Source organism: Protopterus annectens, chromosome 8.part0 (assembly GCF_019279795.1).
Source record: "Protopterus annectens isolate FY-2018-M chromosome 8.part0, PAN1.0, whole genome shotgun sequence".
Taxonomy (NCBI): Eukaryota; Metazoa; Chordata; order Ceratodontiformes; family Protopteridae; genus Protopterus; species Protopterus annectens.
The window spans coordinates 1,363,166,074-1,363,181,630 of record NC_056741.1 but is presented as its reverse complement, the minus strand read 5'-3'; the positions used below and the strand labels follow the sequence as shown (position 1 = coordinate 1,363,181,630).

The following is a 15,557-nucleotide window of genomic DNA, read 5'->3' as shown; positions in this document are numbered from 1 at the left end:
CCCTCTTCAGAGTGTTGCATCATTTTTCTATACTAATGCTTTTTATATCTCTCAGATTTAGTCTGTATTTATCTTTTTTTTTTCTCCCCTACAAGAACCGAAAATCATTTGCTGTTGACATTTTATTTCTGCAGGGTGTTTGGGTCCCAGAATCTTACAACTGTGAAGCTAAAGGGAGTAGGAGAGAGTTTTAAGAAGCATGCAGATGAGGAATCTAAAGGTATCAAGGCACATTTCAACATGGATGAGAGTGGAGTTCTCTACCTCGACAGGGTACGCAATGCTCTCCTCTGGGAGGTTAATGAGTGCATATAGTTCACATGTGGTTATCTGTATTATAAAAAAATTAACTTGATGCTAGAGATTATGCACTGAATTTAGAGTTTTAATAGTGTGAACTGACAGATTTTTGAGGGACAGTCTGAAATGATGACACTTTAGTTACTTTTGTCTTGTACATCTGTAGACAGCATTTTAAAAATGTTAAGTCAACTGTTCCTTTGGACTGTGGCATGTACAACTTGGTAGTCTTTTTTTTCCCCCTAACCACTCTCTCTGTTTGGAGCCCTTCCTAGTAATCATTATTAGACAGTTCATGAATTCAGTGCCTAAGGAACAGAAGCTTTTTGAATATGATCATGAACCAAAACCTTCGTAACTCCTGCCTTGCTTCATTGTTAAGGGTCATGACATCAGTGAATGCAACTGGCACTTCATTCCAGACCCCATCATTATCAGTGAATTTGTCCACTGCTATGCATGTGATGACTCTTGAAATGGTGCAGAAGTGCTCATACATAAAATCCCATTCAGGAGCGCAGCATGCAGAAGGCCTTAAGAAGCTTAGCCCTGTCTTATGTCCATACTTCAATTGACTCATTATTCTGTAGTGAGTCAGGGGTCAATGTTCAGGTTTTTGACTTTAGCTGTTATAACTGAAAGGCTATTTTGTGGGTAACAGTTTTACGTTCCAAAATTTGAGTCCGGAAATAGCAAACCCAAATGTTTGAAAATGGGTCAGTCTCAGATTCCTGTGTCGTGGAGTGTTCCCCTTTCTCAAAAGTATGATTATTATCTCACAGTTAGTGTGCATAAGTAGCAGGGGTGGTAGACACAGCTGTTGAGATGTACAGGGGATGTTCTTCATCTCACATTGCTGCAGTCCTTACACTTGGGTAGTCCGCTGTCCTCGGTCGGCCCGAATATCAAAGTATTAGGCTGACGTCGGTCAAGGCGCTTAAGACTGACATCAGAACGTCAGGGTACAAATGCGCATGACCGACGTCATATCCTCAGTCTTTTTTGCCGCATGGTCCGATGCAGAAGCAGCGTTGCAAGTGCCGTTCGGCGTTCTGAAATTTTTCGAATTCGGAGTTTCAGACCGAGTCAAAGTTGGCTAAGTACCCGTTAGAATATTTTAGTTTTTCTTGCCTCAGTGGTTTACCGGATGTCAGAAAAAGTGAATAACTGTATTTCTTGTGGGAAACAGATACCGCATAGAGATTATCATACTTTGTGTATTCCTTGTTTGGGGCCTGAGCACGGCGTTGTTGGGTGTCGCTTTTGTGCTAGGTTCAATAAGCGCACTATTAGCGAAGGTTAGATTGTGCCAGGTTGGTCTTTGGGAAGCGGTGCAATTATAATATGCCGTCGGATGCTCCGGCCGCTTCTTCAAGAAGCGCAAAGACAAAGCAGCTAAACCCAGGCAAGAAGAGTCGTCCGTGCGGACGCCGGTTCTTTAGAGGCCAGTGGAACCGGTGGTTCCCGGAGGCTTCTCTGGAGTCCCAGGGGGAGACTTTGATATTGCAGGATGTGGCCTCTCAGGAGGCAGGTCAGGCTGAAGGGGCTTCTCAGGTTACTGTACTCCCCTCCCTTCCTAGGGTGGTTAGGCCCTCTCCTTCTGTTTCTAAGGCTTCTCCCAGAGGCAGGCCAGGTTTAGCTTCTGTTGGTGTCACTCCTAGTTCTTCAGGATCTGTGCCCAAGAAGCACATGCTTAAAATGGCAGAAGATTTAATTACTTTGATTAGAGGTTCTTTGCCCCCTCCTGATAAGAGGCCTAGGGTGGAACCAGAGTTGGGGAGTTTTGACCAGGCTTCGGATGTTTCAGAGTCTTCGGCTGAAGACTTGCAGGAGTATTCTCCTTATTCTGATTCTGATGTGGATGATTCTACTCCTTCTGCTTCTCCTCCAGAGGATTTTTCCAGAGACTCTTCATTCCATGAGGGAACATTTTAAGTGGGAAGGTCAGGACTTCTCTGATTCCAGGAAAAGGCTTAGGGAATTTTTGCTTTTACCCCAGCATAGGCCTTTGGCTATACCACCTGTTCTGGATGTTGTGGAAGATGTGTTTGCAGAGGCTTCACTTAATCCTGATTCTTTGCCTCCTGCTCCTGTTAAACCGGACAGGTATTACAGGGTGCCTGAAGCTCATAACTATCTTTATAAGAGTCCTAGGGCGGACCCAGAAACTGTTAGTCAGGGACCTAAGGGTGTCAAGGCCTCTGTTGTAAAAAATCTGGTTCCTCCAGATAAAGAGGCCAGGGCTTTGGATAGATGGGGAAAGAAAGTCTATACTTCTTCCACCTTAGCTATGAGGGCTTTGAATTGCCAGTTTCATATGTTGAAATATCAAAACTATCTTCTTTCTCAATTGAAGTCTAAGGTTGATGCTCTGGCGGAAGGTATTGAGTGTAAAGAATTACAAGATTTGGTACATGTTTCTGAACAGGAGGGTAAGCACTCTTTACAATGTGGTTTTGATGCTGTACAGGCCTCCTCTAGGGTGGCTGCCACTGGGTCAGTTCTTCGCAGGCACGCCTGGCTGAGGGATCAGAATTTATCTGACCATGTTAAGACAAGGATTTTAGATGCTCCTTTACAGTCTGATGTGTTGTTTGGTTCACCTGTGGAAGCAGTCTTAAAGAAAATGGAAGACAAGGCTAAGTCTATGCAGACTGTTAAAGATTTTTTGCAAGTTCAGCCTCCGAAATTTAGTAGGAATTGGCCTGCTAAGGGGTGGGCGTACCCTTCTTATGATTCACAGTCTAGGGGTAGATCTAGGCGTGGTAGGGGCAGAGCTCAGGGCTCTTTCAGACCTAGAACAGGGAGTTCACCTGCACAGTCTTCGGGTGAGGGCAGGGGCCAGTCCTTTCGTAAACAGGCCCAATGACCTAACTTTTCAGCTGCCAGAACCTTCTTGTCTGGCAGCACCTTTGGGAGGAAGGTTGGCACTCTTCAAGGAAAATTGGAGTTTAATTACCCAAGACAGATGGGTATTGGATATCATACACCAAGGTTACAAGTTTTATTTCCATACCTTGCCTCCTTTCAAAGGCATGCCAGACGTTCCTCCTCAGCAAAGAATAGAGGCTCACAAACAAATTTCTCTGCTGCTTCAAATAGGGGCCATACAGCCGGTCCCTCTGCCAGAAGTGGGCCTAGGATTTTATTCTCGCCTGTTCCTAGTACCAAAGAAGGGGAACACGTGGAGACCAATTTTGGATTTATCTATCCTCAACACCTATCTGGACATTCCCAAGTTCAAAATGTTGACGTTACAACAGCTTTTACCTCTGCTGGGCAAAGATCACTGGATGGTGACTCTGGATCTCAAGGAGGCTTACCTTCATGTTCCTATCAGGCTAAGTTGCAGGAAGTATCTGCGTTTTCGGGCTGGGACTTCTCATTATCAGTTCTCTGCATTGCCCTTTGGCTTATCTACTGCGCCCAGAGTGTTCACGAAGGTTCTGGCTCCAGTGATAGCTTTCTTCAGGCTAAAAGGAATTCAGATTTATCCTTATTTGGACGATTGCCTGATTCTGGCTCAAGGAAGGGACGAACTTCTTCATCATTTGCAATATGTGATAGCAGTGCTAAGATGCCTGGGGTATTCCGAAATAAAGTCCAGTCTAGTACCCTCTCAGGACATGTGCTTTCTGGGTGTGAGACTGAATACAGCATCCCAGATGGCCTTTTTGACCCCGGACAAACAAAAGAGTCTTTCCCTTTACTTCCATCAATTGTCTCATCAGTCCAGGCTGACTGCAAGGACAGTCCTTCAAGCCTTGGGGTTCATGGCATCTTGTATTCTGGTGCTTCCCAATGCCAAACTGCATATGAGGAAGCTACAATGGTATCTCAAAATGTATGGACACAGCACTGCCAAGATTTGGACACTGTCATTCAGATAATACCTTGCATTCAAAAGGAATTTTTGTGGTGGGCTCAGGAATGTCACCTAAACAAGGGACTCTCTGTGACCCGGCCAGAGGCGAGTCAGATTCTAACGACAGATGCCTCAGACAAAGCTTGGGGAGCTCATCTAAATGGAAAGTGGATACAAGACACGTGGCCTGCCAGACTACAACATCTACATATCAACTTGAAGGAGATGTTAGCAGTCCAACTTGCATTAATGGCTTTCAAGGATTTACTTCTTCCAGGGCAGGTGTTGGTTCTAACAGACAACACAACTGTCATGTGGTACATCAACAAGCAAGGGGGAACACATTCTTATCCTCTATGCAGACAAGCAATGATTTTGTGGGAGACTGCTCTCAGTTTACAGCTAAATCTTCAGGCAAGGTTTCTGCCGGGAGCACAGAACTCCTTAGCAGATGTGTTGAGCAGGCGGATTATGGATCCCCACGGTGGAAATTGGATCCTCATGTATTTCAGAAATTGACAGTGTCATGGGGAACTCCAGACATAGATCTGTTCGCTTCTCCACTAAACTACCAGCTGCCAAAGTTTTGCACAAAAAGGTTTCATCCCACAGCTTGGAAAGTGGATGCTCTTTCTTTCAATTGGAGCAATCTTCATGTGTATGCCTTTCCACCTCTGCCTCTCCTCCCAAAGGTACTCCTAAAGGTCAGACAGGACAAGCCAAAGATGATTTTAATAGCTCCAGATTGGCCTCGACAGCACTGGTACCCATTACTGAGAAGTCTGGTACGGGAGCCTCCATGGCCTTTGCCTTCAATTCCACACCTGCTGTCTCAGGAGAACAGTCATTTACTCAATGTCAAACTTCACTGTCTTCACCTAACAGCCTGGCATATTCTGTTTTAAACCCTGGAGGGTCTCAGCTGCCACAGCAAGTTTTGAATGTTATTTTGGAGGCCAGAAGGCCTAGTACAAGGAAAGTGTACGCAGATAAATGGAAGAGATTTTTATTTTGGAGTGCAGCAAAGGAATTTGATGTTTCTAAGCCTAATTTAAGTGTGGCTCTTCAATATCTTGCTGAGTTACTGGACAAAGGTTTGTCCTTCTCTTCTATTAAGGTTCATGCTGCAGCAATTTCTGCTCACTATGACTGTGACCCACCATTGTTTTCTCATCCTTTGTTTAAGCAATTCCTTAGAGGGGCAAAGAATATAAGTCCCCCGTAGAGCTCCTACTCCTGCTTGGGATCTCAATTTTGTGTTGGAGAAACTCACTCTACAACCTTTTGAGCCTGCAGCTACTGCCGAGTTGAAATATTTATCATGGAAGACTGCTTTTTTGTTGGCCATTACCTCTGCGAGAAGGGTTTCTGAATTACAGGCTCTTATGGCAGTTGAGCCTTTCTTAATTTTCCATAAGGACAGAGTATCTTTCTGTACTAATCCTTCCTTTATGCCTAAAGTGGTTTCTAGTGTGGCTTTAAACCAAACTATTCATTTGCCTACTTTTTATACAAACCCCCAAAATAAAGGGGAGAAGATTTTGCACACTTTGGATATACACAGGCAGTTGCGATATTATTTGAGCAGAACTAAAGGGTTCAGGCAGTCTCAGCAGTTATTTGTTTCATTTGCTCTGGGTTCTCAGGGCAAGCCTGTTTCAAAACAAACTATTTCTAAGTGGATTGGGTTTTGTATTGCTTTCTGTTATTCCCATCATGGTAAGGAGATTCCAGCTGGGATTAGGCCTCATTCCACTAGGGCTACTGCCACTTCTACAGCTTTTTAAGGGGTGGCAACTAAAGATATTTTAGAGGCAGCCACTTGGAGTTCAGTGCATACTTTCTCTAAGCATTACCACCTTCCTCTTTACTCTAAATCTAGGGCTGGCTTTGCCACTGCAATCTTACAGGGCATTTTGGCAGCACCTAATGCTTTATAGTTTTGCCATCCTCCCTTACCTCTGCTTTGGGATTCTACCCAAGTGTAAGGACTGCAGCAATGTGAGATGAAGAACATAGTACAGTTTTGTACCTACCATAAATGTAGATGTTCAAGATCTACATTGCTGCAGTCCAATTTCCCTCCCTCCTTCCCCTCTGTAGTTAGAGGCGGTGGTGTGGTTTGGGTTGTAAATATTGTGGATATTGTATATATTGTACATATGATTAGTGCAAGGGTGGTTGGTTGTTTTTTGCTGTCTTTTGGTTTTGGCCTTTCTTTTTAGGGTCTTCTGACATCTGGGGCAAGAAAAGACTGAGGATATGACGTCGGTCATGCGCATTTGTACCCTGACGTTCTGATGTCAGTCTTAAGCGCCTTGACCGACGTCAGCCTAATACTTTGATATTCGGGCCGACCGAGGACAGCGGACTACCCAAGTGTAAGGACTGCAGCAATGTAGATCTTCGAACATCTACATTTATGGTAGGTACAAAACTGTACTTTACTTGTCCCCCGCAAAACTAAGAGGAAAATAGTGATTTGCGTTATTTACTGCTGTTGTTTAGCTTTAGTTTTTTCTTTTTGAGATCCAGCTGATGGATAAGGATGGTGGAGGCTTGAATTGCTGAGCAAGTGTTTGGATCCGATACCTTCCTTATTCTCTACAAGTGGATAACTGATTCTTGCTGAGGGTTGAATCATTTCCTGCAGGCCTTTCTCCAGCATTGTTTCCTGGCATTTCCCTGTTCCTTAATTGGATTTTTAAAACCCTGCTTGAACACGTGTTAGGATATTAAAACATGATTTAGCTGGTTATGCACTTGCCAGTGATTAGCTAGATTTATTTATTTATTTTTAATTTTGATAATCTGATGTGTGCAATGTTCCTGGGCTCCTTTTTAACGTAATTCCAGACACAGGTAGTGGACAAGTAGCAGACTATTACATGGATGTTGAAGAATTATATAGGTTCATAGGTTGGTACTAGGCTGTTGGCCCTAGGGCCTATACAAGCCTAGCCATAACAATTCCCTGGGTATTTCTTCCCACAATATTTATTTCCCTGGACCCCTGTCTAGCAGGGCGACTGACGTGATCCCCGGGGTGAATTTCCTATCTCCTGTCCAATCGTCAAGGTTCCTTTTGAAAGAGGGCCAAGGAGGCACTCTACTTGACATGTATGGGCAATCTATTCCAGAGTATGGAGAGTCTCTGGGTCAGAAACCTATCCCTCCAGCATGTTTTGTTCATTGTGATGACAAGGTTTAGGTCCCTGGAGCATGTGGCTCTGAAGGATTGGGATTTCTTAAAGCGGAGCATGTCCCAACAACTCAGGGTTTGACATGGACTTGTATGTTAAGCAGAGATCGCCTCTGAGTAGACAATATGCCACAGAGTATAGCTGGAATTTTTTTAGACGGTCAGCATAGGGCATCTGCTTTAAGCCTGTGATTCTTTTAGTGACGTATTTCTGCGGCCTTTCCAGCTGTTGCAGATGTCTTGTGAGGTACATACCAAACGGTGCATTATACTGTATAATGGGTCTAATGAGGGGTGAGTACAGTGGGACAATGACCTCCTTTTTCCTGGATAAAAAGCCCTTAGTGATGAGGTGTGCCACATTGAAGTATTTCCTGACAGTTGTGGCGATGTGGTTATCGAAGGTGAGACCACTGTCCACCTGTGCCCCTAAGTCTCTCATCACACTTTCGGTGTTTAGTGTACTGCCACCTATGTGGTAATTCACGGGTACATCTTTTTTCCAGATAGGGGATAACTGTACATTTCTTGGCATTAAGCTTGAGCCCATGGCTCTGGCACCAAGCATCTGCTTCTGTAAGGCCCTTTTGTAGAATATTCACATCATTTTGGGATTCAGTAATGGCTCCCAGTTTGCAGTCATCTGCGAACTTTGTTAGCCGGCGTCCCTTAGTGTTGGCCTGTACTTAAGAGAAGTCGATGCCAAACAAGAGTGGTCCCAGGTCTGAACCCTGAGGTACTCCATTTGTCACTTGTCTGGAGCTGGATTTGGATTTTACAGTGTATGTTTAAATTTGATGCGTTTTTCAGTGAAGATAGAATTGTACATTAGTACTAATCAAATGTTGCACTTGAGTAAACCTTAATTGGTGTGTAGCTATGTCTTAAACCCAGTGAAAAAAAGAAGTAAAAACTAAGTACATATTTGCTGTTTATGGGTCTGTGTTTAGACTACTTTCTACTGTAGGTGTAGTTTGTGACTTGATTAAAGCTATCTGTGAGGATGGGGCCAGGGTATATATTGGCCTTTTTTATGTTTTTTTTTAAGCTGGATGCATATATTAACCTTTGTCAATGAAGCGGGAGCAGTTGCAGCTGTCTTTGAGGGGTTTTTTTTGTCCGAAATATGGGTATAATGTTTTTATTTATTTTTTATTTATTTAAACATTTGTTGACCAGGAATGTCCGGCTGGGTTCCACAGATCCTGTTTTCAGCGGAGGCCTGGGGAGAAATGCTCCAGACGCATGTCTTTAGAATGTGGGAGGAAATCGGAGAAACCCACACGAATGCAGGGAGAACATGCAAACTCCTCACAGAAAGCACCCCAGCTGAGAATCGAACCACAGAACCTCTTGCTGTGAGGCGACAGCGTTAACTGCTGCACCACTGCACCGCCCAGTTGATTTGCTTTTCCAGACAACAGGCAGTTCACGAAGTTTTGTACAAGGATTGCAGTTCCAGAAACCTGAACAAGGGCTGCCTGCTTCATACCATGGGCAGATCTGTTTCTCTACACATTTCCCTCCTATATCATTAATCCCCATCATATTATGAAAGGTCAAGGAGGAGAGAGAACAAATAATGTTAGCAACTTACTTTTGGTCCAGGTAACTTTTTTTTTTCATACTGAACCTGACCAGTTTAAAGCTGATTTTGACATCTTGACTCAAAACAAGTGGTCCTTGCTACACCCCATCCTGAAGCCTATCTGAGGCTGACAGCTTATATGAACCAATATCCCATGTACGGATACAATGTGCTAAATATTATGTAGGAGGTTAGGAAACAATACAGGGGACTTGTACTTAGCCAAGTGGGAACCTTCTCTGGTACCTTTGTAGATACCAGGATCCAAGTTCAGCTTCGGTATGATTGGCTTTCACCTACCTCTCTTATGCCTCACTGAAGGTACTTGTGTCAGCCTCGGCCTGCTTGTGAATATACCTGTGTACTCCCAGTTTCCAGTCAGATAGTTTTTCTGTTTTCATACATACTTTATTATAGCATAAACAGTTGGAATAGTTTGTTCCATGCTGAGTAAACATTTAGCATGTAATCTGTTACAGTGTTAGAGCAGACAGTTGTATTATGAACAGTATAATTGTAAACTCTTAACTTCAAGGGAACCAGTCAAAACTATGCTGACAAGTATCTGCATAATAAAAAGTTAATACAGTAATTATGAGGAGTGATTAGTAGGCATGCCTTGAATATTGTCGGAACATGAACTTATTTACCCATCTAGACGCTTCATTACAAAGATGAATTTGTTAATACAGTTGTTGCAACAAGTACACTTATGAGAAAGGTTGACATTTAGCACCAAGAGTTCCAGCCAAATACTTCTTACTGTTTATGCTTACCATGAACTGCTAGCATAACCTCAGCTGTGCTGTTTAAGATAAATAACCTTTTTCCCTCTATGTCAGCTGACATCAACTAAGGGAAAAAGATGTCAGCAGTTAAACTAAAGTACAGTATTACTGATTATATACAGTACTGTACAGACTAGCACAAATTAATTTGATTGTACATTTCTTGAAAATAGCAGGTCATCATTTTTTTGTTTTGAGGGCCAAAATGCAAAAGGATTTGTTAATGTCCAGTATCATTGGAGGCATCTGGAGAGCTGGTTGGGAAGTGACCATAGACCACATTCTGCCAAGGCCATTAATCTTAATTGCTAAACTTGCATGGGAGGAAAAATGTCCATGACCTCTATTTGTGTGTCAGCTTATCTCTTCACATCTGGTTCTTTACTCATGATTCCTTCTTAAGCAAATACAATAATTCAGTACTAAACTTTGTTCTTCCACCTCCATGTAATATATTTTCTAGCTATGAGAGGCACAAAGTCCATGTTTGCCTCAGCTCTTTTCCACCCTTCCCTATTGTATTCAGCAGTAATTGCCAGGATGTGTCTTTTTCAAGTCTTGCCTGCCAAAGATAGTTATATGGTTTTTAATGTCCTCTCAAAACTTAATCATATACGAGATATTGCCTCCAGTCTCCTAGGTTAGTCTCATCACATCTCCAGCAGGTAGAATCTATCCCGGGAAGCCTTCTAAGATTTTCTGATGGGATGTGCAAATAATTATGGAGATACTGCCAACCAAACAATATATCACATGGCATGCCTATTGCATAGAGTAATTGTGCCCCAGCTTTTAATGTATATAAGAATTTCTATAATCTGATGTCGTCCACTTCATTCCATTAACCTGAGGGACTCTGTTCCGATGCTCGGAACCGACTGGCCGCCTTCTTACAGCTCAAGACTCTAAACTTGAGCTCTTCCTACCTACTCTTACTGCCCTGCTCCCCCCTACGTTACCTCTGATCTCATTTGCTGTGCTTAATGTTAGCAGTGAGTTCCAGCTTGAGCATCTCCATTAGTGTATTTTGGGTGAGTTTTTCCCTTTTTTTTTTGTACTTCCTACCTGTTCTACCTTCTCCTTTGCCTTCTTTTTCTATCTTTTGGGTTCCGTCTGTTAGGCTTTGAAAAAAAAAAAAAGTTTTCTTCCTCCTCCTTTTCTTTTTCTTCTATATGGCTAATCAAAAGCCGTTGGGTTTTAAAAAGTGCACTTCGTGTGGGCGGAAGATTCCCTTATCTGATGCCCCTGGGGAGTCTGTCTACTGTTTGGGGTCTTTGCACCTGGATGCCCCTTGCAACTTTTTCAAGGCTTTTCATCCCTAGGACTCTGGTGGATAGAAGAAGCAAACTCATTCTAAAGGGTTTGCTTCCTCCTTCCCCCACCCCGGGGGCTCCTTCCAGACCACAGGTTCAACCCCCGGCTAAGAAGCCCAAGGATTCCCAGGAGACCATCTCCCGCACAGTCCTCCTCGGAACTGATACATTTGGCTCCGAGCTCCCTTACCTCTACCTCCCTGCTGCCCTGTTCCTCCTCCATGACTGTTGGGCTGAGTGGCGTTCCCTCAGCATTGTTTGCCGCTGTGTTGGTGCCAGGGTCCTGTTTGCCAGTGCCTTCCAGGTGGTCTCCATCCTGTTCACCACAGAGACCCCACCCAGGCCCCCCTCGTAGGCTTTGTCTAGTTCTTCCCAAAGCTTGTCCTCTAGGTATGTTAAGCTCATGAGGCAGTTCCTTGAGACACCGATCCAGATGGGGCTTGTGTCTGCCCTGTCCACTTCCGGATCCATGAGGCTCTCTCTGTTCCAGCCTGTAGCTTCTTCTCCAATTCATCCCTCAGTTTTAGAGTTGTCTGTTCCATTGGGTCCCGCTGCTGGGTTGTCTGAACCAATACAGATTTCTTCTTAGTCTCCAACATTCCCCCCAACTTGCTCTGTTCCGAGCATGTCTCAGAGCCATAGCATCAAGGTTGACTTCAACCTCCGAAGGTTTCGGAACTGTCTCCTCCCATCAGGGCCTCAGCCTTTGACAGCTCAGCTCTGACTGCCCCCTTGGAGTGGGAGGCCCATTCCCTGTGGGAGTTGTCTACCCCAGTGGCTTCGGCTCTGGTGAGACAGCTTCAGCTAGTCTGGAGTTCTTCCGTGTTTGAGGTTGTGGAGAGGGTCCTCTTTGTTCCTAGGAGACCCTCAGCACTTACTGCAATGGAACTCCCCCCATCCCACTCTGGAACTGTGCCTGAGACGTCTAAGCTACCACATGGACAGCTGGTCCCAGAAAGCCTCCACACTGTTCCCTCAGTGAATCCCCAAGCTCCTTCCAACACCTCCCGGGAGCATCCCTACGAGGAGGTCCCTTGAATGAGACCATATAAAAGGAGGCAGGTGGATTCCCATCTGGAATCCCTCACCACAGATACCGATTTTGTGGAAGGTGAAGGGTCTGACAAATCTCCACCCGATGAGGTCTCCTTTGGAGACATTCTTGAAATCGTTCACCAGAAGGGTGGATGGTCCTTCCAAACCCCTTCCCTGAAGGAGTTAATGTTGTGGGAGTCTTTCCTGGCTGGCCCATATACTACCTGGCTTCCCACTCCTGGCCAACCCCACTGATCAGTTGGTGTCATCGAGGGCTTGGAAGGAACTGGATACAGTAGAACCTTTCCCAAACATACAGATAAAATTTTAAGCCCCCCAGCCAGGAAACAGTTTTAGCCCTAAGGAATTCTGGTAGATGCCCTGGTTGTGGCGGCAGCCATTAAGAAAGATCTCACTCAGGAAAGCTCCCTGTCCACCCCCCAAATAGAGAATCCCGGGCTCTGGACAGATTTGGTAAGATGGTCTACACTTCATATACCTTTGCTCTTCATGTGTTGAACTGCTTGGCTCGTTTTACCTGGCTGGAAAGGGACTTAGTTAAGGAACTTTTTAGCTTTGTCCCGGGGTCCGTATCTAACAAGGAGTGGTAGTCTATTTCCACTAGGTTGGCCACCCTACATTCCCTACCTAATGCGTCCATGAGGCTTATCTCTCTCGCTGCGGAGGGTACCTCAAGGACAGCCAGTTCTGGCATTGTGATTAGGGGACATGCCTGGATGAGGCTGTGTGATTTTTGTGGAGCCTTTTAAGCAGTCCTTCATTAATACCCCTTTTGATGGCTCCACCTTGTTTTGGGCCACTGTACGCGACACCTTGACCCAGAGTGAGAAAGTTGGTAAGACTCTGCCATCAGGATCCATTTTTCTACTCCACAAAGGACCCTGTCTGGCAACCAGTGTAGTAGTACATAGTTTCGGAAGTCGCAGGGTCCTTTCCAGGATACTCGGGGAGACTTTTCCTCCTGAGGCAGAGGAGGATATGGTGAGAATGGTAGATGCCTCCCACAAGGATATGGTCAGAATGGTAGATGCCTCCCACATTGCCTAAGGGGTCCACAAAATCAAGGGTTGCGGGAACCTGCCCCGGACAAGCCTTTCCAGCAATCCTGAACAGTTCCCCAACTGTTCTCCTCTGAAAGCAGTTGGGGGACGTTTTTCCTTACACCCAGATGCCTGGAAGGCCATCATACATGAGAAATGGGTGCTAAGGATCATATCCAGAGGATATTCCATTCCCTTTTCTGACATTCCCGAACAAATATTTCACCTTCCCAATGTTTTACCCAGGCAGAGGGAGGACGCTGCCCAAGAAATAAGAAAGGTGCTGCAAAAGTTATCCAAGAGGTTCCCCCAATCAAGTCAGATTGGACGTTTACTCCATATTCTTTTAGTATCCAAAAAGACAGGGGACCTGCGGCCTATCTTGGATCCCACCTATCTGAACAAGTCAGTGAAACAGTGTTCAGGATTGTCACAATTCAATCTATCTTATGGCGACTGAAGGTGCTGTATAGACATCAAGGATTTATACTACCACATCAAAATGAACAGGTGCTCCAGGTCTTTTCTACATTTCAGGCTGGAAGCCAGTCACTACCTGTTTCGGGTGCTTCCTTCTGGCCTCACCACAGTCAACAGGGTGTTCATCAAATGTCTAGTGGTAGTAGCTCATCTCCGACTGCAAGACTATCAGATATTTCCATATCTGGATGACTGGCTGCTCACTGCCCCAACCAGGCATCTACTCCTTCAGGCTGGGGATTACTTTCTCAACCTAGCTTCCACTCTGGACATAACCATAAACTGGCAGAAGTCTCATCTGGATCCAGTGTAAACCATAGACTTTATAGGGACACATGGCTCATATTTATCTTGCATCAGACAAGGTGCCAAATCTAAGATCCGATGTCAGCCAGATCTTGACTGTTCTGAAACACCAGGCGCCCCTGATTCTACAAGCTTTGGGCTCCATGGCAGCAACCATAACTCTTCTCCACATGTCACATTTTCATATGCGTATTCTTCAGTGAACCCTCACAGTACAGTAGTCTCTTCTCAGAAATTCCTTGAACCTTCCCATCAAACTGTCTCGTGTGTGCAGGGATTTTCTCCTTTTGGTGACTCCAGTCCTCAGAAGTTATTCAGGGACGACTTTTCATTCTCCCCTTCCCAACCTCCACATTGACCACAGATGCCTGCCAGTTCGGTTGGGTGACATTGTCTGGGCCGGACTGTCCAAGGCATATGGATGCCCCAGGAGACCAAGTTTGCATATCAGTGTTCTCAAGATGAGTGCAGTTCTTGGTGTTGCAAGAACTAGAAAGCTTTCTTCTTCAGGGGACTATCCAAACAGACAATATGTCAGTGGTTTGGTACCTCAAAAACGGGGAGGAACCAGGTCTTTACCCCCCCCCCCCCTTTGTCAAGCAACAATGAGGGTTTGGCAGTGGGCAATTTCTTCCAACCGCTTTCTGGTAGCAATGCACATTCTGGGGTAATCCAACATCCCAGCTAACACTTAGCAAAATGCTGCTGATGCCTCATGACTGGTCCCTGAACCAGACCATGGCAGATGCAGTATTCCAGAAATGAGGTTATCCTTGCTGCAACCTCTTTGCTTCCCTCTCAGCGACAAATGCAGCAAGTATTGTGCCTTGATCCCTCGTCAGGGATAGTCCCTCAAGGATGCTCTGGTTCATGCTTGGCCCTCCGGTCTGCTGTACGCCTTTCCCCTCTTCCCTTGCTCTCCAAGTTCCTACAGAAAGCTGTCAAGTTACAAAGCAAAGTGAATCCTCATTGTTCCTTTTTGGCTTCGACAAACCTGGTTCACCTTTCTTTGGTGTCATTTGGTTTACCACCTGAAGAAGTTTGATCCAAGTCCAGATCTATTGTCTCATCCAGCTGGGTATCCACATCCCAGCATTCAGGCTCTGAAGTTAACCACATGGTTTCTCCACTTCCAGTGATGGCTAGATCTCCCAGGCTGTCTTCTCCAGTCAGAGAAATTTTGATTTCATCACATAGGGCTATCGCTCGCCAAATTTACAAATGTCAGTGGAAAAGATTCTCCCTTTGGGCAAAACAGAATCAGACTGATTCTTTTACAGAATCAGTTTCAGTAGCTATAGACTTTCTGGTTTCCTTTTTCAAGGAAGGTGCTAGTCATTCTACAGTTAAGGGTACAGTTTGCTGCCATTTCTAACTTCCATTTTGGTTTTGACTCAGCGTCTTTAGCCTCTTCTATGCTATGTAAGGCTTTTCTTAGGGGCACCTTTCTGCTACAGCTTCCAGTCAAAAACCTTACACTTCCTTGGGATCTTACTATAATTTTGCAAGCCTTGGTCCATTACTCCTGTGAACCTTTGGCTACTGTAGATCTTGAATTCCTTTACCGGAAAACTTGTTTCCTGGTAGTGATTACCTCGACCAGGAGAGTGTCTGAGCTG

At 44.8% G+C, this 15,557-nt stretch overlaps 1 protein-coding gene across 1 annotated transcript in view; it reads left to right on the top strand.

Annotated features, from left to right (window-relative positions):
• HYOU1 (hypoxia up-regulated 1) overlaps positions 1–15,557 on the top strand; it is a 1,290,196-nt gene that overhangs the window by 777,424 nt on the left and 497,215 nt on the right. Inside the window, exon 13 of the mRNA XM_044079444.1 lies at positions 135–273. Within this exon, the coding sequence (XP_043935379.1) occupies positions 135–273 (139 nt within the window). The remainder of the gene's footprint in view (positions 1–134; positions 274–15,557) is intronic.